This window comes from Melitaea cinxia, chromosome 14, assembly GCF_905220565.1.
Source record: "Melitaea cinxia chromosome 14, ilMelCinx1.1, whole genome shotgun sequence".
Taxonomy (NCBI): domain Eukaryota; kingdom Metazoa; phylum Arthropoda; class Insecta; order Lepidoptera; family Nymphalidae; genus Melitaea; species Melitaea cinxia.
The window spans coordinates 96,887-122,406 of record NC_059407.1 but is presented as its reverse complement, the minus strand read 5'-3'; the positions used below and the strand labels follow the sequence as shown (position 1 = coordinate 122,406).

Sequence of the window (25,520 nt, the reverse complement as noted above, 5' to 3'; positions counted from 1 at the left end):
AAGAACTCGCACTAAACCATAGACATGCCTTTTAGTTATAAAGGTTCATAACTTCAATGAAAAACTCTTTATTTGTACTGCAAGTATGACTTAGTCCACTTATAAGAAACCTTTCCATCAATTATTATCGATAGTCATTAATGGTTTTCTTATTATACATATCTAGTACATTGAGAAATACTTGAACTGCAACAGCATAGTACGAGTATATATCAAAAAATATTTTACCCATAGTTACCTACGTAAATAAAAATTAAAACAGAAATAGTTTTAGTGACGTGACTATATTTATAAATATCTGTAGGTAAATACACCCTAGTTTATATTTTTCGGTAGTGAAAAATATAATCGAAATGTGTATTGATTTGAATCGTCCACATTATGTTTATGATAATGGTATGTGTGTGTTTATATGTAATGTGTATGTGTTTAATGGTAATGCGGATAATGTGCACGTTTGCCTGTTTATGTTTATATTACACACAAAGTGTATGAGCTAAAACTAATCAGTTTGCAGAGCTAAGATAATAAAATAAATGAATTATTTACTAAATGACTTTGGGTGTTAGTATATAGAACAACTGTAATCAATAAATATGTATTGCCAACATGTTACACCTATGTATCTGTATACCGTAGGCCTATTACTTATTTTTATACGTATAGAAGCTACATAATTATATAGCAACGAGTACCGCGGACTTCAATTGGTTATTCTAATTAAAAACAAAAACTCGTTCTCGAGAGAATTCGTTTTGAAATAAAATATTAATTAGGTAAATGTACTCGTCGAGTTGTCGTCACAGGAAATATCTTTCTGTAATTTGAATTTTAATACCGTTTATGATAATCGTCAAACGATACGTCGCTGATATTTTTATGGTCGATCTAGATAACACGGAGCTACGAGTACGACTTGCTCGCGGACCGCCACATAAAGATAAATCTTTACATGTTTGTATATTAATTATGCGTGAGGGTAAACTTCCGCGAACCGATGTACCCGTCGGTGTCGACGAACACCTGGACGAGTCGCGACGTGTACTCGACACGTTCGGCAGGCGTTCGATCAAAAAGCTCGTGAAGTGAACATTGGTTCTACGAGACGATAGTTTACTGCTTAGAGAGGTTTACTGTTATTTCGACTGCTATTGCAAGGTTGTCGGTGTTCTACCCGATAACAACCGCTAACTGTCTAACCGTCTCACAGCTGCGCAAACTTTTAGTGCTGTGATGGAGGAGTTTCAGAACGTAATTCGTCGCTGAAATGAGGCTCGCTGAGACTCACTACATTGTCGAAAATAAAATGATTTTTAAAAATAAATTTAACACGTGCAACACTGAGCGCTGTCTCTCTGGACAAAACTCAGTGGCTGTCTGGGTTCATGCGCGTAACCCCACTGGGTGGAATTACATTGAAATTAACTCCAATATTAAGCCTACAACTAATATTATGAGCCCTTTAAGTACATACATGTTCGCTAATGTGCCATATTGTTTTAATGGTCCTCTCTGGCGCCCGATTCCTAAATTTTTACGAGTAGCCGCCACAAGCCCACAACACGGTCGACAATACACAGATGTCGCAATAGGTACGTTGTGTACATGAATTCACACAGACTTCGAAACCGCTGAGCAAATGAAACGGGCTATTTGTTACTCGGATAAATTATTAATCAATACAATGTTAAAAAAAAAAACAGAAAAATGATTTAAATTTCTAACGGGTCTATTCAGATGTATATCATAAAACTATGTTGGTTATAATAATATACAATTCCAGAAATAATAACTAGCAAAATTAATTAAATTATTAATTATGTATCAATTTCACAGAGTATTAAATATCGTCGAGGAAAAAAAAAACAAATTAGACAAGTTTTTTTAGGAATGCGTACGAGTTGCTTTGAGAACGAATAAAAGTAAAAAAATATTAGGTGTTTCCCCAACCAGACTTCGATCTTGGTTTTAGAAACCACTAAGAATTTTCACAAGAATTACAATTAGAACTACCCCACAGATCGTCTGTAGATTTAAACTTTTATTTTTGAAATTGCTCCTCCAAGTGGTTATAATAAAATATCTTGTAGGAAAATCAAGGCAAGGCAAATAGTTGAATGAGGTTTAAGCTAGTTTAGTACGACTAAGTACCAACGCACGGCGTCCGCGCAACGGTCGAGTACGCGTTGAAGTCTTTCCCGCGGCGACACGTGCGACCTCTCCGTAGCGCGCGTGTGTACATCTACTCTACGCTTAAAGGTAATATGTTTTCAAAACATGTTACATTATGACAGGGAAATTATTCTAGTCTTAGAATTTAAGTTGTTCTTGCCAGATCGCTACGTCAGGGGAGAAATGCCCTATGTAGAGTACCGCCGACACGCTAGATTAAAGTAAAAATTGTTACACTGTTAGAACCATGGTAAGTTTTCATCTATTAGTTAGTTAGGTTCAGTTCCTGTCGTATATAATAGTGTCAAGAAATTAGATTATATATTATGGTTTTGTTGTTGTTGTGTCTGTAGCGGTCCATAGGAATGGTCGGGACGGGGACGGTCGACAGGTGCCGAAGAGAATCGAGACATTACCACTTGTGCAAATATTTCATAATATTCAAAGACTAAAATTTTGACTGAATTAAGAATTTTAAACATAAAACATTTACAATTTTTAGAAAAATAAATATATTTAATAAAATTTATGATACGTTTGTACTCAGAAGTTCGCGGAGGTCACAGAGCAAGAGAAAGGTTGGTCTCGCGGTTATCGGCGGCTGAGAGCCGGGGACCAGGCATTAAAGCTAATAATTATGCTCCTTATTGTTTCTAAACCTCAGTTACGTAGAATATTAGTCGTGCTTGCAGTTTAACTAATGTTACTTCTCTCCTTGCTTATAGTGTAAATTTTGTATTAAAAAATTTAAATGTGTTTTTAACACTCCCTAGTCATGTACATGGCTCGAGCATGCGGAAGATACGTAAATTGCGTGTTTTTGACGTTTGGTGATCTACGACAAGACATCGTTATTTTGCACTAAGCGGCTTTTTGCAGCGCACCGCCGCCGCCGTCGTGCTGCCATAGACATACGAGTACATCGAGTACGAGTGCGACGCATCGCTTTACATAATGACGGCGCGGCGCGGCGGGACGCAAAAACTGCGCGTGCGCCGCGAGTGCGTGTAATTGAAGTCACACGCAACGCGCACGGACGACGCGGAGCTTTGGACACTAGCATGAGCATAATTAAGACATGTACAGATTGCAGAGTCGCTGTCCGTCCGACTCAACTCTCTCTCGGAATTACAACATTGTATATCTCTGACGGACATGTAATTAAGCCTAATTTGAGTGGGAATTGAAACGGCAGATTCGAAAAACGGCGAAGTTATCCCGGCTCGTGTGAAAGCAGTTAAGGTAATTAGATCATAACCGGCAATGGATACATTCCGACGAAGCGAGCTTTGGGTTACAGCTTATATCGTCAAAATAATTTTGCGATTTCGTGTATCGTTAACAGTGGATACTAAGAGGCTCTCAGCGGCACTGTGATTCACGACGATAATATTTCTCGTTGTCGCGAGAACCTGCCGAGAGACCCGCGGCGCTCTCGAAAGGGCCGAATTTACTTAGATACCTGCGCGCCTCGCCTCCCTCTCCCCGCCGCGCCCGCGCCCGTCTCTATGAGCTATGCCGTTAGTCGCCTGGCAGGCGCAGCCACCCCGATCTCTTGCAACAATCTTGGTCTATGTATACAAATATTATTGATATATCACCTAGTTTTGTATATAATACAAAATTTAAAGTGTAATTTGACTATCAAGTAAATTATATCATATATTTAGGTATAATATATGTAGGAACCTATCGTATTTACATCCTCTCTGGTGCTTTTACAAAGCACTTTAACCCAGCATTTCTCAGGTGATAAACTCAGTAGGTGCATATATGTTTACATAACTTATGTGCTATTTCGTTTACTGTAGCAAACTTGTACATATCTGACCTTTGTTTTGTAAACAAGAGTGCACTGAGTGCCAGTATTTACCTGTTGCAGTGAAAAAGAAACCCAATACAGTCGACCACAGCACCTATCACTATCATTTCGATCTAAACGAATCTTCGCATGACTCAACGTCACAATCGAACTAAGAAACGGATGGTCACAAAAAACGTCCACCGACTGCCGACGGGCGCAGTCGGCCATCGGGCCGGAGGAATGATAATCTGCGTCAATAACGCTTAAAGTAACACATAAAAAATTTAAAAGCCTTCAATTTTCGGACACCATATAAGTAGTAATAAAATGATCACAATCTCGCGGCCGGCGCTCGCGCGGCGTCGTCGGGCGGCGGGCGGGACGCGCGGGCGGCGCTCGCTCACCTTGCAGCTTCTTCTCCGTCTCCCAGAACTTCTGCAGCTCGGTAAAGTACTTGTCGAGTATGAACACCTTGGAAAGGCCGAGCGTGGCCATGGCGGGCGGCGCGCTCGCATCACACTTCGCGGCCGCGCCGCTCTATGCCGACAACGGCGACTACTCTCACGCGCGTCTCTCCGCACACTGCCGGCTCCGCGGACCGCGCTCCGCGGCGCGCTGCTGCCCCCCGCGCTGACCCGCAGGCCCGCGCGCCCGCAGAGCCTTCTCGTTGAGCCCTTGAATCCCTTTATTAGGCACAATTTTAAAAGTATGCGCATATCTTAGTTGTCTATTAATATTGTTGCTAGTTGCTTAAAATTATATTTAACATAAAAACATCGGCGGATTTATGACTGTAAGTACAGTTTCAGACAAACATCTCATTCACATTAAAGAACACGAAAAATTGAATCGATTGAAATCCAAGGATTTCACGGCATATCAATACGACATCGATGCGGTCTTGGAGTTTATTTCATGCATTTAAGTATCTTAAGCGTCAGCAGGTGAGGCGGAGGCCGCGAGGGCGCGGAGGGCAGGGTTGGCCGGAGACTGGTTTGTTTATTCGTAAGCTCAAGCGCCGAAAGCTTCGTTCATCGGCCGGGCCTCGCCTCGCCCGCCCGAGCCTCGAGCCGCTCTACCCGCGGGCGTGAGCGGCCACCTGCAGCTCTATCGGGGACACGTCTGACATTGGCGATGTTGATCATTGATCTCGCATGTCGATTGATCCTAATCCGATTGCGCCGTTACCGAACGGAAACGTAGACAAATGCCGTTCTACAATAATTCGATTGATGCTGACACGCTCACTACAACGTTCTACACAGTGTCAGCCTAGTCTGTAAGCCTCTAAAAATAAAAAATCTAAGCGAAACTGTGCGCCTTTTTACCAATAATGGGGATGAATTGACCCTGATATTGGCAAATAAATGCTCCCATCGGAATCCAACAAAAATGTTAATCTTGTTCACAAAATTCTTAAAAACTTGACTCACCTCATATTCTAACATACACACTGGCATGTTACAAAAACTCTAATTGGATAAGGGGCACAGTCCATACGATAAGCAATGAATGAATAAATGTGTGGTGATTAGAATAGTTTCTACTATGACGAATATCAAGTCTTAGTCTGATGAATTTGAGGCTCTGGAGCCTGATTACTAGTTTTTTGTTCACTTTTGGACATAGATAAATCTCGTAAATACAATCCTCGTTCAACGTACGTCGGCGATTTTGATCAAATTGTTGGTCCAGCGGTCTTCACTCCAGGACATCTCCCACCAGCCAAGTGATCAGCCTACTGCTACTTTATCTTACTGATTCTTCTGGCAACGTGGGTTACTTTCTTTCTCTGTGCGGATAATGTCATTTCTGATCTTTTTTTCGAGAGATACTCCAAGCACAGTAACTTCTATAGCACACAAATTGACTTCAAAGTTGTTAATTATTTTTATTATACATACTGGTTATTTACACAAAAGTGATTTTAACACAAAAAAATTACAACTGTACATAAAAGTATATTTTTTTATATATTATTTTTTGTATGTGTCAGATGAATTATCCCGTTTTCCTCATTATCCTAATTTTAAATAAATATTATATTATTTCAATCACAACTATATATAAAAAACGTACGTACAAATTGCACATGTCAGAAGTGAAACTTCTCTGGAAAACTAATTTTTAAATCTCTTTTATATTTATACAAATCTCAAGCTTTAGATTTCCGTTCCAGCGCCGTCAATAAAAACGTTGCCGTTTCATCAAAACGTTGCCGTTTCATCAAACCGTCGCCGTTTCATCAAACCGTCGCCGTTTCATCAAAACGTTGCCGTTTCATCAAACCGTTGCCGTTTCATCAAAACGTCGCCGTTTCATCAAAACGTCGCCGTTTCATCAAAACGTCGCCGTTTCATCAAAACGTTGCCGTTTCATCAAAACGTTGCCGTTTCATCAAAAGTTGCCGTTTCATCAAAACGTTGCCGTTTCATCAAAAGTTGCCGTTTCATCAAAACGTTGCTGTTTCATCAAAAGTTGCCGTTTCATCAAAACGTTGCCGTTTCATCAAAAGTTGCCGTTTCATCAAAACGTTGCCGTTTCATCAAAAGTTGCCGTTTCATCAAAAGTTGCCGTTTCATCAAAACGTTGCCGTTTCATCAAAAGTTGCCGTTTCATCAAAACGTTGCCGTTTCATCAAAAGTTGCCGTTTCATCAAAACGTTGCCGTTTCAACCGTAAAAAAATTTCCCCTAATGCACCTAAAGAAGTTTCAGTTCAACAAACCTTTTAACTCACACCTACTAGCGTTTGATCCTAAGGCAGCTTAAATTTTGTAGTTTTAAATAGCAGATAACTTAAATATACAGGCTGTTCAGTTCATGGGTAAAATCCTGGCTCATTTTTAAATTTGACTTCGTTTAAATAGACAAACTACTTTGATAGATTCTTTCTGCATGATACTTTTCGTAAGCGCGTAAGATGTTGGCTATAATTTACAATAGAAAACATTCTACGAGAAAAATAATTCGTTTTTTTTATTGGTTCTCTAGTTGTATGCGGCAGTTAGAATTAATATTTCACTTTATCGACGTTTTTTATGGCTCAGAAAAATAGTATCGAACGGTTATGCAGAATAACGTTGCCACAGGTATTAAGACAAAGTAAAATTTAAAAAAGGTCTAGACATTTTTTTTTTACGTAGAACACGATTCATATATGTACAGAACCCCAATTTGAAGGAGTATTAAGAGTCGAAAATCCTGTATATTTCGTTGTGTTTAGTGTAACGCGCGCCATCTATCGTTACGCACGCGACTCTAGGTCACGCCGTAGCGCTGGCGCTCGATGTAGAGCGCGTCGAGCTTACTAGAACCTACGAGCGAGCCTAGAGCTTTCGAGCTTTACCGCGAGGGGCCGCGATCTGTATCGTCCACTACTGCGCGCTCACCAAATTATATTAACTGCAAACGAGTGCGATGAAGATTATTAGGATTGTTATTTTCATAATCTCCAGTCAGTTTCATAATCGATCAGTTATCCCCGCTAGATGTCTACTGTTGTCACCTCTCATCCAGCAAACATCACGGAGTAGGGATGAGAATGACGCCGGTCTTTACTCACTATACCGTTTTCGGCCATTTTTTCTTGTTTTTATTTGTGTATCGATCGTAGCAGTTATACGTATTATTTTTATTTTTCTGTGCACTAAATAAAGTTTACTTTCATTGTCTACAACGCTTTCGATTATAAGTAAATCCCCGCACACTTATAGACGTTTGCCGGCTCAGCTAGTATATATATCTGACTACCGACGGTTACTACCGACTGCCGATGTTGTAGATGACGACTTTCCTGTCTCATTTATATATATATTTTTTCTCTTTTTATTTTTATTTGTATTATATGTATATCAATTATTCTTCTTCTTTTTATTTTTTCTTTTATAGAACTATTGTATAACAAAAAAGTAATAAACAGTGAATAAATTTTTCACCTTACCCCCACGTGACGGTAGCGAAACGGCCAAGCCACATATTTTGACTAAGGTGTAGAGTTTGTGAAGTTAGGGCGTGTAGAGTTAGAAGCTTGGCTCTACGTGAGATCTGATAACTTTTTGACAGTGCGAGCCATATGATCTCGTCTTGGCAACATTTTACATGAAAATGTTTTTGGTGGGATATATATATACTTCACAGTCTGTAAATGTATAATGTATAAAAACATAAAACTTATAAGAGGTATAGCTTATGACCATTATGGTGTGCAAATATTAAATATCAATGTGGTTCGATACAATATATTTTTAACATGAACTGTAGGTTATTTATCATTGAATTATTTAAATTATTTATTTTTTCATTATTAAGTTATTTATACATTATTAATACCTACGGCCTACCAGTAGTCCAAGCCGCATAACGGGCATCGGTAGGTATAGTCTAATCGCGTAGAGTTTTCGTTGTACAGGTGCACGTCCTAACTCTAATTACTTGCACTGCTGACGCGGTACGCCGCACGCTCCGGCTGGTCGCCCGTCGCGCTAGCTCGCGATTCATTAGCGGTCCTCGTGCGTAAACGTATCATCACCGTAATGAACGCCTCCGGTTCGCGCTTTTATCGCAAATTTATAAATTAAAAATGATTGTGAGAATTTAAATTATATTTAATGGATTATTCGCAGGCTCACTCACTCAGTCACTAAGTCGGACGCGTTCATTTCACATATAAGCATGAATAAGTACATTTTATGTAGAGTGCCAGAAAATAACTGCAATTACAATGAGTAATGGAAACCGAGGTGTTTGCTTATTTACCTCGATACCTACTCGAATGTATTAAACTCCTATATATTAAACTTTCAGTGTGTGAGTAACATTTGACAAGTAAACGTTGTCTGAGTGTATCTAATTGATAATAGAGTCAAACAACAACAAGCCAAAGCACTTGCTTTTGTAACGTTGACTAGCATACGATGACGAATAAAATCAGGTGTCTATTCATATAGGGGATAAAATTAAGTGTTGCAATCAAGGTATTATTGGTACGACTGGGAGATATGACTAGAACCAGATTATCGTTAACACATATATTGTAACGCCTTAATAAAAATTTCCACATTGATATTTCTTTTCTTCTGGACGTAGTTTTCTGTATATTTTTATAATTTTCATTTGTGGATATTTAAAATATATTTCTATCGTAAACCAAAGGCCATTAAATGACGTCGTCGGTAACATTTTGCACCAAAAGAACAATGGTCTAGCGCCAATTAAGCTGCGGAGCGCGCTCGCCGCCGCGCCGTCTAGATAACGCGCGTGTAGTGATATACTGCACCTCAGCCTAGCGATTATTGCACACTAGCCATTATGCCTGTTCTCTAAGCCTACCTTAGAAACAGACGACCGTGCGTGTATGTTATAAGATATTTATTTATTCTATTTATTTTTATTTAATGGCTTTCGACAACCGTGTCGCTAATAGGACCCAATAACTACTGAAATCTGTTATAACATAACACCTTAACGGTAAGTTAACTTTTAATTAAAAAATAGTTAATGTGATGTAAAGAATGACGACAATTCCATTAAAGTCAAAAAATCAATTTACTAACGAGTACGTGGTCGTTAGCTCTACGAGTTACGTCAACGGATTGATTTAAGATCATGAACTACGTTTGAATAACGTTACTTATTGATGTTCAGATGTTCGTGACTGTGTGCTGTTTCACGAGAGGGTAAAACACACTACGTATTTTGAATCTTCTAGTGTTCTTAATGTTTTGCTTCATTTAAACATTTAACCGACTTAAAAAAGGAGGAGGTTACTCAATTCGACCGTACTTCGTCGTTTATGAACCGATTTTGATAATTCTTTTTTTGTTGGAAAGGAGATCTCCCAAGTGTGGTACCATGATAAGGAAACCAAGATCTGATAATGGAATCTCAAAGAAATCGAAGGAAGCCCTCGAAACTCGCAGTGATGACTATTGCATTTTGTTAATTTTTTTCGTCTACTTACGTTATATTACTTGTACGATGTAATTGTAGTCGGTTTTTTTTTCGTTTGCGAGCAAATACAATTATTTATTCAGTGTTTTTAATAACTTGCTTCATTTAATTCCTACTTTACTCAAAGGTTGCTACTACATACCGAGTCTCTGCGAGCGCACGCGGCGCGGCCGGTGCGCGCGCGTCCGCCGCTCACTCCGCTCCTCCAGCGACGCCTCCTTCTTCTCTTGGTCCACCGTCTTCGGTCTGCGGACACATTTGCGATTAGCGTCACAATCCCATTAATTAAAGAGTGACTTGATAATTCGCTTGATTATAATGACCTGTTCGACTGAGCGTGTCGAGAGCGATAAGTGCAGAAGAAGTCTGGTCGAACGTGGTGCGAGTGCAGCAGCGCGGCCAACGGCACCGCGGCGGCGGGGCCGGCGGGAGTGGCAGGGCCGGAGCCGGTGGAGGCGGCAGGGGCGGCGGCCGGTACGCCCTCGTACGTCTGGTCCGGCAGCAGCATGCCGCGAGCATGGCGGCGCGGCTGCGTCTCCACTGCACCGCGATCGGAGACGACCGCACGCCTTCCTCACTTCCTCGGAGTTGACGACATTAGTATGTTTTATCGTATGTCTACAGATGCACTTACATCTCAACAGATAGAACTTGAGCATCCGTATATTTATTTTATAGGATTTTTCCTTTCTACTGATATTCTCTACTGTTATGTCAAAACACGTAATAAAAATGCAAGTACAGTAGTATGGGTGCTTTTCACTCTTTCACGCAAAAGCTACTCAAATGAATGAAATCGGTTCGGGGCAGCTTCTGCTTGTATTTGTTCCATACCGTTACGTAACAGGTAGTACCTAGCATCATAGGTAATTGCAATGTCGACATTGTTTCCATTTTCAGTCGTAAAAAAATTATTAAACTATTTAAAACAGTTTATCTACACTGCCTTGTATAGTTTTTAACACTTTATTCTCATTAGCACTGTGATTTATATATAAAGTGGCATATTTTGCACTCTGTTGGAGCACGCGTGACACGGAGCTTGCAATAGTGCCGATTTATAAGGAACTCAAAATAACCGTTAAAAAACATTTGAAATGTGCCGTTTTCAGTTTTAATAATATGCCTTGCTTAGATTGGAGTTTTAAAGCACACACCTATAAGTTCCACCCACCGTGCCTCGGAGAGCACGTTAAGCTGTCTGTCCCGGTTGTTATCATATACATCTGATAGCGATCGTTACTCATAGTAGGGAATATATTCGCCAACACGCAGTGGAGCAGCGTGGTGCTCCGATTCTTCTCCTACATGGAGAAAGAGTGTTACGCCAAGCACTGTAATGTTACCGATTGAATCAATCAATTAATCATTCTTAACTTTGCAAAAAAAATTATACACGCGTATGTGTTAAAAGCTACTTTTTCCGTTACTGATTACCTGATCAATTCAATGAACCCTCTCGGTTCTTATATCGACGTATTTAGCGATCAACTTATATAATACTTGGATAATAAATAATACAGTAGTACTTAATTTAGTCATCACGTACGGTGTCATAATTATTGTCCCGATGTCAACTGATTTAAGTTTATAGGTGTAGACAACTAAGAATCGCCAATGGTTGTTTTTGACACGTGAAACAATCACGGCAATACGAAATCAGTAATGAAATGTGGGAACTTAAGACTCGTAGGCTTTACAATTCGACATATAAGAATAGTTGACGAGAAGAACTAAATAAGAATCATAAAAAAATACACAGAGGCAGTGGTTAGTGTGTAGTGCTGAAAATGCAGACCACTAGATACTTGGTTTACACCAAACTTGACAGTTAATGGTTGGCACCTACTAAGTTCATAAGTTGGGATGGACATGTGACCCGAGCCACGCAAGGTTTTTAATATAGATATTTTTTTTGTATGCGCTAAATTCAAAACAATATTTTAATTGGATCATTTGGGTATTTATACCTGAATAAATAAAAGACTTTCAATGTCATTAGATTATCGCTAAAGTAATCTACCTTTTTGTCAGTAGAGATTATAAAATGAAGTCATTTAGAACGTTTTATACTCGTATCACTTTTTAGTTTTTAAGTATTCGGCTCTCGAAGTACACTCGTGTATCACGTCGTCTGTCTGCTTCTTCGATGACGCATTAAGACTGTCACAAATGTTAATAACGTGTTTTATACGGAATGATAATGTTCCAAATCTATTCGAAAATAAATAAAGATGTTTCTGTTGTACTCTAACATTTCAGATGTAACGTTTGGGTCGTCAGCGAGCAGTCATTACGTTCGGTGAGTCGGCAGAAATGTACCAAAATACATAGAGTTTTTATTCTTCTAAATAATGGAACCAAACTTTCGTTATGACGAAATCGTTTATCTCAATTTATTATTTTTCAATTATAGTCTACAAGTGTGACTCTCAGAGGAGAAGAGACGCAGATCGCGGAGCGCGGGGTGCGTGGCCAGTCGCGCGCGTGCTTTTTGCTAGGATTCGACACCGCATTGTACCGTCCAGCCTGCGAGACACGACCCACTGCACCGTGTGCACTAAATTAGTCTACCGCTTATTATTAATTTCGAATACCGAGCACTCAATGTTCACAGTTCAATTATCGTTCCTGAACAAGTGATTGTCGCATAAACTCAGCAACATTATTAAATTAGTTTTGAGCCTATAAAATTCCCTCGCCATGGTTCAATAGAATATTTAAATAGACAAACTAGGCTCTAACATGTGATCGTTATATCGAGCGAGCGCACGTGACGGCGACGCTGCGCGGGCGCGCGACACAGAAACAAGGCGACATTGCGCGGCGGCGGCGCGACGCGCAGTGACCACTGAGTGGAGCAGTCGGCCAGCGCGCCTTGCGCCGGGGAGAGCGGCCACGAGCCTTCCCGGAACGACCTCCTCATTTGGAAGCCGGCCGCATTCGGTCCACAGCGTCGCATCTCATCGACTGTCAGCGGATCATTAAATATCATTACAAGATGAGTACGAAAATGTCACACGACAGGGCGAGCTCTACATAAGGGTGCGAGTTGCGACAAAGTAAGGCTCGATATTACTTTATAATTGATCTACTAAGTAAACCGTCGACCGTCCGGCGGGCCGCGTGCGAGCCTTTATTGCCGTCGCCTGCGTTTCGAAATATACAGTAATACAACGCGCATCTGGTTCCCAAAACGAGAGACGTCTCACAGTCAGAAAAAGCCGCGCGACTGAACTCGTCACATTATAAATTTTAATCCTGCGGCCGCTCCGCGCGGGCCGAGAGCGGAGACCATGTATTTACCGTATGTAATATTTAGATACAATAATCAGTATAATTGTGTTATATTAGAGTATTATTGAAAGTTGAGATCTTAGGTCTATTTAATTGTACAATAAGACTTGTTGATTTTATTAAATCGTCTCTGATATCACGCAGCATAAACGTAATGTGGGGAGCCCTCCGGCCCACTGAACCGACAATTTACGTAAGATCACCGGTGGAGGCTGGATGAGGATTGCAAGGAACTAGGATGTTTCGCGCGAATCTAGAGGCCTATGTCCAGCAGTGGGCTGCGGTAGCCTGACGCGAGCTATGATATTAAAAGTATTAATCACATTAGATTTTTGGTATAAATGATTTTAAAGTTGATTAAACAAAAAAAAAAAACTTATAATCGACTATCCCAGACAGCTTGGCTCAGTTGAAGAACTCATCACACGATGCCACACGCCGGGGTCCGCGGGCGCAGGCGCAGTACGAGCTAAGTAACTGTCAACCGCTCTACATTTTTTGCGGCACACCGCGCTACTGTCGCGCCGCCTCGCCTCCGACTCGAGCCTGCCGCGCGCGACCCACAAGCTACACAAACTGCTCTGACACATCTTGACACATGAATAATCTAACGATACGTAAATCATATTCTGAGCTCGTCATGAAATCCGTGTACTCTATTTTACTTAAATACTTTTGTTAATTTGCCAAGCCAAATAGTTTTTAGTTTGTTCCAACGAAATGTTTTTTTTTTTTTATTTATTTTAGGCTAGAGCCTCTTTTAAAGACCAAATAGGCCATACAGGCTGTAAATATTACGCTACAACTTACAGAACAGGAGTACTTAGTGGGTACCTATTCGTTTTTATCGATCAATATTAAGGGTACAGAAATTCGTGCCTTGCAAAATTATTAATAGCATCTACAATAACTACCTGATTGTTCTATATCTAGCCTCATTTAACTAGTCAACGAAACTATAATTGCCCCTGTTGGTCGTAGCGCCTTGGCAGGTTCACATCCAGCTCTAATAGGTAAGTATTCTGCTGCACTGGGATGACAAGAGGGTTCAGACGTCAGAATTGATGACAGTCCTATCCTTCTGCATAACCAAAAATTGTCCAATATATTTTAGCGTATATATTTTTTATGCAAAGATGATTTGTATGGAACACTAGCTGTGCCTCGCGGATACGTCCGTGTGATTTTCGATCCACTGGGAAAGATCGGATAAAAGTAGCCTATGTGTTCCCTCGGATCTCCAGCTATCTACGTGTAAAGTTTCATTACAAACAGCTCAGTAGTTTTTGTATGAAAGAGTAATAAATATCCATCCATTATCACACACTTTCGCATTTATACAATAATTATGATAAGTATAAGCAAGATAAACGATTGTTGTCGTTATAGGTTTTAGCAACAACTTATTTTTTGTTTGTATTACTTATTCTACCGCCCCTCACGCTACTTGCGCTATCTCGAACTCATACGCAGTCGTCACCGATGGACCGCTCAATAAAGTCATTGAGATTTTTTCCTGGCCGCGCCGCAACGGCTTCTAAACTAGTATGCCTGTCAGGTAATCCATGTTAAAATTTATGAGACAAATGCGATTCGAATACTAGAGTAGAAATAAAGAAATAATGTATTTAGAAGTAAATGCTCTCTATATTTGCTTTAAGAGGTTTTGTAAGATTCGATCGATGACGTCGATATGGTATGGTTTTATTTATTTAATCTTTTAAAGTATTCAATGTAAAAAATTTCACCTCGATGACATATCAATTCAACCAAAACACATTTTTCACGGAGACGTTATCACCAAAGTATTGTTGAAATGAATAATTTATGTAGGTCGTATTATACATGCTTGAACGTTGGTAAAAAAAGTTATTGACAACGTCAGATTCGGCAGATAGCTCTCAAATAAAATTCAGAGTTTGTCCAAAAACTAATGAACACCAAAGCACCAATAGTAAGAGCGAACGCTATTTTTGTACATGGATATTAAGTTCTGCTGCGGAATATAATAAAACCACTTAACCACAGCGAGTACGTTACATACGGGGCGTAGTTTTATTGCAGGAGGTCGCCGAGAGCTGTTGGCGCGGGACGAGACGTATCGGGTTTATATCGGGGACCAGTGGACAGCGCAGGAGAAACTTCGTTTAAAAAAAACAAACAAATTGAGTGCCTTTTGAAAAGCAGACACATTGGTAGTATTATGATAATTTAATCTTTTCATTTGCTTCGTTACTTCTATCTACAAAAAAGGCGAATTACTTGGTTAAAAGTACTTAAATTCGCGTTTGAAATGTACTTGCAGTTTTGAAGACAGTCATACTGTTTCAATGCTGAAGTTATTTATTATCGGACAGGATCGTTAGTGAAATTACCGCATTTAAACCAACTCTCAAGATTATTATAATACTTATTAAAAGGAATTTCTTACAATATGAAAACTGTGACGCGAGAACGTTGATTATCTGCTGTAATCTTGATTGCTGAATGCGACCTCTGCTTCGACTTTCTCGTCAGCGACATTGTAGATCAATAAAAATTTACTAAAATTAGACGTACGTATTTTGTTGACCTATCAAGTAACATAATAAAAAAAGTGCGTGCGTACAAAGTACACATGTCAGAAGTGAAACTAATTTGGCAAACTAATTTTTAAGTCTCGTTTATATTTATACAAATTTAAAGCTTTAGATTTCCGTTCCAGTGCCGTCGACAAAAACGTTGTCGTTCCATCAAAACGTTGCCGCTTCATTCGTATAAATTTTACCCTCATGCGCCTAAAGATATTTCACTTCAAAAACAAAAAATACAATAATAGAACACGGACTTCTAAAATTTAAAATACGATTATAATGTATTGACAGTAAGTTTTTATGTTGAAGTAAAATATAAAGTCGTAATCGGCGAGTTGAGCACGATACGAGCCGCAGCGGTCGAACCCAGACGGAGCAACCCTTCTGCAATTAGATGGGTGTGCCGCAGCACGCGGCGCCGCGAATTGTGTGTGAACTACAGACTCGCACGTGACGACGGCGGCGCGCAGGGACGCTCCCACGCCTCGTCGTCTCCTCCAACTTTCATTGTTTTTGTATAAAATTCATAGCTGTGTTAAACATGCGACGAGTTCGTATAAGTATAACAATACTAGTAAAGTTATTTATCATATAACTTTGTACATCTAGTGATCGACTAAAGGCATAAAATCAAAATAGGTAAATAAATAGATACTTATAAAATTATAGCAAATCGATATAGACGTAGTGAACTATGAACATTTTTTTGTAGAAGGTTTTTAATAATCTCACAAAAGAAATGAAACTGTACGAAAAACAACTAAACTGTTACTAACATTAATTATAGCAAACAAATGATAGGTACCTTACCTGCGTAATGCGTATGGTACTGCATCAAACATTGGCCGTATTAATTTGTTTGTTGTCGGGTGCTTTTTTTCTATAATTATTTTAGACAATTTTCTTGTTAACTGTTTTTAACCGACTTCCAAAAAAGGTGGAGGTTCTCAATTCGACTGCATTTTCTTTCTTTTTTTTTGTTTATGTATGTTACATCAGAACTTTTGACTGGGTGGACCGATTTCGACAATTTTTTTTTAATCGTAAGGTGGTGTGTGTCAATTGGTCCCATTTAAATTTATTTGAGATCTAACAACTACTTTTCGAGTTATATCTAATAATGCGTTTTTACTTGACGCTTGTTTCGTCGACCTATGTTGTATTATACCACATAACTTTTTATTGGATGTACCGATTTTGATAATTCTTTTTTTGTTGAAAAGTTGATATCCCTAGTTTTGTACCATGATAAGGAAACCAGGATTTGATGATGGGATCTTGGAGAAATCGAGGGAAACTCTCGAAAATTTGCAATAACTTTTTATTGGGTGTACCGATTTTGATAATTTTTAATTTAATCGAAAGCTGATATTTATCATGTGGTCATATATAAAGTTTATCGAGATCTGATAACTACTTCTTGAGTAATCTTTGATAACGCGTAGTTACTTGACTATTTTTTTGTCGATCTACGTGTATTACTCGTCGATTTAATTGAAGTCGGTTTTTTTTTCCTTTGCGAGCAAACACAATTATTCTATAATTATTTTAGACAATTTTCTTGTTAACTATTTTGTTCTATCTTAGTAAAACTATCGGCTCCAGCCGTTACCGATGTAGGCATTTTAGACACCTGATAGCGACCCTTACTGGTGGTGGGGTGATTATCCGCCAACCCGTGAAGCAGGTGGTGGATTGTTTTAAATCTTCCCGTACCTATACAGTATAAAGAGAGAAGTCTATCACAGAAGTTGGGTTTTATATCTGAATCAATCAATCAATACTGTATACACACAGAACAGGCACCAGTTTAGTAAAGTGACATGATAGACTGGTTCAGTTACTGCACACTGCTCTTCTCACCTCACGACTGCTACTCGTTTTACGATTCCTCTAGTCGCCAGGACTTCGAACACAAATTAAAACTCGGCGAATGTATCGAGTTAGAACAAAAATGTGTAGAATTTAAACAGATTACAGAACATCGTATATCGGTTCTAATAAACGTAAACAAACTGCAGGAACGCGAAAGTGTAGGACGACGCCGCGGCGCGCTGGTGGAGCGGTAGATGCCGTCGCAGAGATAGCAACCTGCGGGGAAATTCCTGAGACCACCCGCCACACGCGAGCTCGCTGGACTAACTCGCCTGTCGCCACATTTGTTACACTTCTGTCATTACGACGTTTTATTGTCTTTTTAACCGACTTCCAAAAAAGGAGGAGGTTCTCAATTCGACGGAATTTTTTTTTATGTATGTTACATCAGAACTTTTGCCCGTGTGGACCGATTTCGAAAAATTTTCCTTTAATCGAAAGGTGGTGTGTGCCAATTGGTCCCATTTAAATTTATTTGAGATCTAACAACTACTTTTCGAGCTATATCTAATAATGCGTTTTTACTTGACGCTTTTTTCGTCGACCTACGTTGTATACCGCATAACTTTCTACTGGATGTATCGATTTTGATAATTCTTTTTTTGTTGGAAATGAGATATCCCAAGTTTAGTACCATGATAAGGAAACCAGGATCTGATGATGGGATCCTAGAGAAATCGAGGGAAACTCTTGAAAATCTGCAATAACTTTTTACTAGGTGTACCGATTTTGATAATTCTTTTTTTGTTGGAAAGAAGATATCCCTAGTTTAGTACCATGATAAGGAAACCAGGATCTGATGATGGGATCCTAGAGAAATCGAGAGAACTTCTTGAAAATCCGCAATAACTTTTTATTAGGTGTATCGATTTTAATGATTTTTAATTTAATCGAAAGCCGATGTTTATCATGTGGTCACATTTAAATTTCATCGAGATCTGATAACTACTTTTTGAGTAATCTTTGATAATGCGTTGTTACTTGAGTACTTTTTCGTCGATCTACGTTGTATTACTCGTCGATGTAATTGAAGTCGGTTTTTTTTTTCGTTTGCGAGCAAACACAATTATTGTATATTCGTTACACTTGTTTCTGTTTAGAATTTTAACTTTTGAGGAAATCCTATTAATATTATAAATGCAAAAGTTTGTAAGGACGTATGAATATATGTATGTTATTTACTCTTTCATGCAAAACTACAGGACCGATTTTAATGAAACCTGATGAGAAGATAACTAAAGATCTACAATAACACATGGACTATTTTTTATCCCGACACTCCCACAGGATCAGAGATTATGCGGGTGAAATTGCGTGGTGCATCTAGTAATTTATACGAAAAAATAATGTCTACTCTATACTTATCGCATTCAGCCTGTAACATCCAACCGGTGGGTATGGGACTTTCTCCATGTAGAAGCTTAATCCACCACGCGGCTCCCCTGACGGATATGTTCCCTACTATGAGTAACGATCGCTATCAGATATTTATGATAATAACCGGAACCAACGGCTTAACGTGCTCTCCGAGAAACGTTGGAAAGACCCACAAAGACAGACATACATACAGTAAAGAAATATTTGTACAAGTACAAATATCCATCCCGAGCGGGAATCCAACCCACGAACTGTCGGAGCTTTAGCCGACTACTCAACACTTATACTACTACTCTATACTTTAGCTTTTTTAATTTTTAACCGACTTCCAAAAAAGGAGGAGGTTCTCAATTCGACTGTATTTTTTTTTCTTATGTATGTTACATCAGAACTTTTGACCGGGTAGACCGATTTCGACAAATTTTGTTTTACTCGAAAGGTGGTGTGTGCCAATTGGTCCCATTTTAATTTATTTGAGATCTAACAACTACTTTTCGAGTTATATCTAATAATGCGTTTTTACTTGACGCTTTTTTCGTCGACCTACGTTGTATTATACCGCATAACTTTCTACTGGATGTACCGATTTTGATAATTCTTTTTTTGTTGGAAAGAAGATATCCCTAGTTTAGTACTATGATAAGAAAACCAGGTTCTGGTGATGGGATCCCAGAGAAATCGAGGGAAACTCTTGAAAATCCGCAATAACTTTTTACTGGGTGTACCGATTTTGATAATTCTTTTTTTGTTGGAAAGAAGATATCTCTAGTTTAGTACCATGATAAGAAAATCAGGATTTGATGATGGGATCCCAGAGAAATCGAGGGAAACTCTTGAACATCCGCAATAACTTTTTACTGGGTGTACCGATTTTAATAATTTTTAATTTAATCGAAAGCTGATGTTTGTCATGTGGTCACATATAAATTTTATTGAGATCTGATAACTACTTTTTGAGTAATCTTTGATAACGCGTAGTTACTTGACTATTTTTTCGTCGATCTAGTATCTACGTTGTATTACTCGTCGATGTAATTGAAGTCGGCTTTTTTTTCGTTTGCGAGCAAACACAATTATCATTAAAATAGTTTTCAACCAGTAAGCAAGACGTAGGTACAAAAATCAGCCAAGTGCGAGCTGGACACGAAGGGTTCCGTACCATTGACCAGGTAAACAACAGTAGGTACATTGATTTTAACATTGGGCAAAAAGCGGCAAAATATCTTTTTTATTTTAATTTTATTATTTATCATCACAGTAAATATATAATTAAGTATTTTGTGAATATTTCAAGTGCCTACCTCATTGATCTTTTTTATAGATCAATGGCCTACCTGTTACTATTTATTGATATCGAGCAAAAATAGGCAAATAATGGTGTTTTTTTTATGATCGCCGTTCTTGAGATACACCCTGGTGACAGACAGACAGACGGACGGATGGACGGACAGACAGCGAAGTCTTAATAATAGGATCCCGTTTTTACCCTTTGGGTATGGAATCCTAAAAAACGTATTCAAGTGTGCGACAGTCCTTCTTTACTAGCTGACACGCGCCCGCTGCACTGGGCATTTAATTTTATTTTCGTCCACTAGCGCCATAATCCACAATAATTGTCATATTCTCAAATCTTCTGAACTATGCGTTCAAACAATATATTTTTTACTTAAGAAATTCGGGAGGGCAGAGTTCTTCTCACAATGCTGTTGCAGTCATTTTTATTTATAATGATTGATGGACCACGCCAAGTAAGCATTAACGCCCATAAACCAACTTCATTATTTTAATATAATTTAAGTGACCTACCCCTGCTAGATTTATGTAGGTATACATATAATGTTGCGGACTGTAAAGACTAACATTTTTTGGGGTATTTTATTGATGACGTATTTTTTAACAACAGCGATGCAGTAGTGCTATTTCTTCAGACCTGTTTAACAAAAGTTAATTTTTTGGTAGAAGACCTTATATTATTAATTTTATTGCCATAACCATAATATATAGGGTATAAGTTTATTAGATCAAGAGCCAGCCAAAGCTATAATGAAGGCACGAGTTAAACTTCATATTTAGCCATTGCTTCTACCGGTTTTGGAAGCATGCGCTGCGAAGTTTTTAGTTTTTATGAAATAACGAGTCTAGGACTCCCGGGCTCTTGGACTATAATCCTATGACACTCAAGAACAGTGTAGATTTCTATTGGTAAAAGAATTTTCAAAATCTACAAACCTACAACAATCTTAAAAATTTCACCTTTTTCATAATAGTATTACGTGTTGCCAATACTTCTAAAGGTAGCCCTACCGGAGATTTTGGGAATTACTCGAGCGCGTTAAAATAACATAATGGGACAGCCTTGCACCTTGTGAAACCTCAACCATACTTTTATATAGTTTCAAACGTCTAGGGCAGGCGATCAGAGTGCTTAGTGCGAGTTTTGTTTAATCTGTCTCGCAATAACGGGCGTAAATTTTAACTTTATTTTGTATGGGAAATTCGGCATTTCAACCTAGTTCTCGCGTTTGCCGCTAGATGACTCTGTATCGATTGTATCGTATACTATTCTTTATCGTTTATGCTGCACTGTTTAAATTCCTATGCAAAATAATCTTCACGTATAAACGCGTTTCCCTCATGTTTCTGTGAATAAAACTCGCACTAGACACTCAGATTAGTGAAAGATGTCGATTGTTAGAAAAACTCGAGCGCGTCAGATTATTATACTATACAAACGCTTCATCAGTGGCGTAGCGTGCTTGTCGGCCGCCCGGGGCGGAAAAAAAAATTGCCGCTCTCTTATTTAGATAATTCTATTGAATGTATACTATACATATTACATTACATACATTATTATAAAGAACTTTTCGGCAAAAACAGTCATCATTATTTTGCATTGTACGGGTTATATCTATACAATAAAAATTGTAGTGTCTGTAATAATCAAATAACCGCTTTTTACTAAATGAATATGAATGGATTTATTTTTGGCTTGTCGCTTTTTTACGTAGTTCAAAAGTCAACAAAGATATTTGTGAGGCTAAAATAAGTATAATAGCAATAGTTACCAACCACAGAATACGATTCTGGATGAATAAGAGCGATTTTTCACTCACCGGAGAGTTATAAAAAACGTCCAGATCTTTTTCTCTGTGGTTTTGCGATAGTAAATTCTTGTTGTCTGATACTCAGAATAATGCTCCGAATTAATGGTTTCAATTAAAGGATAGCTGTCACTTACTTCTTGTATGTAATAGAAGTCATTCTCGCTGATTATTAGTCACTTCCGCGCGCGACTTCATCCGCGTGGAACAGAGGCGCGCGCAATACTTGATCATTATATTACTGCGATGTTATTTTAAAACTGCCATATCTCTTGAGATACTCATTGAAATCCAATTATGTAAAAGGCTATTTTGTTTTAAATTAAATACTTGTGATGAATAACGTATTTATTTAGATAAGGATTAATATCATGTTTAAGAAAAAAAAAAAATAGAAAAAAGAACATCTTCGCAAATAATGCATTATTTTAGAACAAACTTGGTTAGCATAAAAAAGGTTATAGTGAGCCAACCTTAAAAGATAGATATATGCTGTCGCGGACTTTTTTTTAGAACTTTTAAAGAGCATCAATTCTGGCATACATGATGTTTGCGAAACTTTAACTGTTTTTACAGCGCACGCAGCGGAAGCTCTCAAACAGAAAAAAGAAACCCCGATTTTGAAACATTCTTCATTGGTGCTCCGTTCCTTTTGGTCTTAGCGTGATGATATATAGTCTATAACCTTCCTCGATAAATGGGCTATCGGACACAAAAGAATTTTTCAAATCGGACCAGTAGTTTCTGAGATTAGCGCGTTCAAACAAACAAAGTCTTCAGCTTTAATATTAGTATAGATAAACGAGGAAATCCCACAAGTTAAGATATTGCCAGTCGTTCGCCACAAAATAAGTAATTAAAAATTCCGTGCTCGTTTCAATCGATTCGAATTTGTAGTTGCGATAAAAAGAATGTAACTTGGTTCAAATATCTACGATTTTATTTTTGTGTTACCCCATAGAGCAACACGGAGGGGAGTAGCCATTGCGTCTGCTACCGATACAAAATTGTCTGTTATTTTTTGCGGGGGGGGGGGGGGAATTACACACATGCACACTTTATCTAATTCCCACACAAAAATAATCGTCTGTCACTACGAAACTCACACATACTAAATTAAAATCACACTTACATTTTTCACACACACATAGATACATTCTGTGTCATTACAGTATAATGACACGCCGCAACTACACTGACAAGTTTCTTACAGCCATGGTTGTAACAACTGTCGATATCCATTATCGATAAATTCAAGTACTCGGTTAGGGAAATAAGGTTTTTAAAGTGATACAAAGGTAAGATGTTATTATAAAAATAGGCTTAATTTATTATATCATCATTGCAGCCTATACAGTCCACTGCTGGACATAGGCCTCCACAAGTTTACGCCAAAAATAACGTGAACTCATGTGTTTTGCCCATAGTCACCACGCTGAGCAGGCGGGTTGGTGACCGCAGTACTGGCTACTACAAATCAAACATCTTCATGTAAAATAAACAATTATAAAGAGTAAAGATTTGATTATTTGTTTGTTAGCATTGAATAGGCTCCGAAACTACTGGACCGATTCAAAAAATTATTTCATCGTTGAGAAGCTACATAATCCTTGAGCGACATAGGTTATACTATATTTTCAAAAATATTAGGGATCCTTACTAAAACTCCAATAATGTAACCCAAGGGATAAAAAAATAACCTAAAAAATTCCTTACATTGCGTACGCTGCAAAATATACTGATAATAGAAATATATAATGTAGTAAGACTTTGTACAACACATCATTATCTACAATAATTGTATTTGCTCGCAAACGAAAACAAAACTGACTTCAATAACATCGACAAGTAATACAATATACGTAATATATAATAATAATAATAATAATAATATATTTATTTCGGGACTAGCCCATATAGTGTTAGTAACAATTTTTCTTATAATCTAGTGTTAGTACAATTACAAATTATAAACAAAATATATAGTGTTAGGTACAAAAAACTTAGAACTAAACTTACAACTAAGTTAGTAAAACTTATAAATGTAATATAATAATTTCTTCCTATGGGACCCCTGTGCTAAAGATTATAGTTAGCAGAAGGAGCATGAAGCTGTACCCAGCGACAAAATAATGGGGAGTCCCATCGGTCGGCCAAGACGTTCAGGATGGCGTTCGATGCTCCGCGTACTCGCGCCCACAACGACGCACACCGCTTTCGAATGATCGCGTGGAAGCAGTCGGTGCGCGCCTCGGCGAACATAGACGACGCGCTACAGAAGCGTGGCAAACCAAACAACATCCTGAACGCGTTGTTGTACTGGACACGGAGTGCACTGTATGCTCGCTGCGTGAAATCGACCCACAGACCGCACGTGTAGAACGATTGACAGTAGGCGTTGAAAAGTGTTATTTTGACTTGTTTGCTACAACGCGCAAATCTGTGAATCAACATGTTACATCGAACAGACAGCGCCCTACGCTCTCTTTCAATATCCACCGTGTCTGTCAAGCTCTCAGTGACCCAGTGACCCAGATATTTGAATCGGTCAACTCTTTTCAACTGAGAGCCCCCTAGAGTAACACAAGTTACTCTCCGTTGTCTCCTCGCGCCCGTCGCCCGAAAAACCATGAATTCGCTTTTCAACGCGTTATATCTGAGCCCATGAGCCACTGCGTACTCTTCACATATGTGAAGCAACTTAGTCAAGGCGCCGATCGATGGGCTCAGCAGCACCATATCGTCTGCGTAGCTGATGTTATTGATGCAAGTCCCGCCTACATGGCATCCTATGTAGGTGCTGCTGAGCTCCTCGATCAGCTTATTAATATACAAGTTAAAAAGCTTGGGTGAGGTCAACCCCCCCTGCCTCATCCCACATTCCAACCCGTACTCATCCGATCGCGAGCCAGCCCATTTGACGCAATTCCTCTGGTTGTCATACCAATATTTAAATATTGATATGACATCAAGAGGTAGACTGCTTTCACACCGTAGTTTTCTCCACAACAAATTGTACGATACTAAATCGAATGCCTTCGACAAGTCCAAAAAGCAAGCAAAGACTGGGGTTTTTCGAGCCGTGTAGTACTGCACAGTTTGCTTGAGACAGTAAATGGCACTCTCTGTGGACAAGCCAGGCTTAAAACCAAACTGTAAATCGTGGATTTTAATATTTTCGGCCAGTCTTCTGTCAAGCAAACCATCCAGCACCTTGGCTATTACCGTAGCCAGAGATATAGGCCTGTAATTGGACAAGTCGGAGGCATCCCCCGTTCTATTCTTTATTATAGGTACAACAACAGTATACATTAATTCCTTTGGTAGGTAGCAATGGCTTATACATAAATTAAAAAACGTAGCCAGAACTC

At 38.8% G+C, this 25,520-nt stretch overlaps 1 protein-coding gene across 1 annotated transcript in view; it reads right to left on the bottom strand.

The window, feature by feature from the left end:
• The window catches only part of LOC123659555 (unconventional myosin-IXa), a 30,863-nt gene extending 26,392 nt beyond the window's left edge, over nucleotides 1–4,471 (bottom strand). The window contains exon 1 of the mRNA XM_045594764.1: nucleotides 4,381–4,471. Within this exon, the coding sequence (XP_045450720.1) occupies nucleotides 4,381–4,471 (91 nt within the window). The remainder of the gene's footprint in view (nucleotides 1–4,380) is intronic.
• Between the last annotated feature and the right edge of the window lie 21,049 nt (nucleotides 4,472–25,520).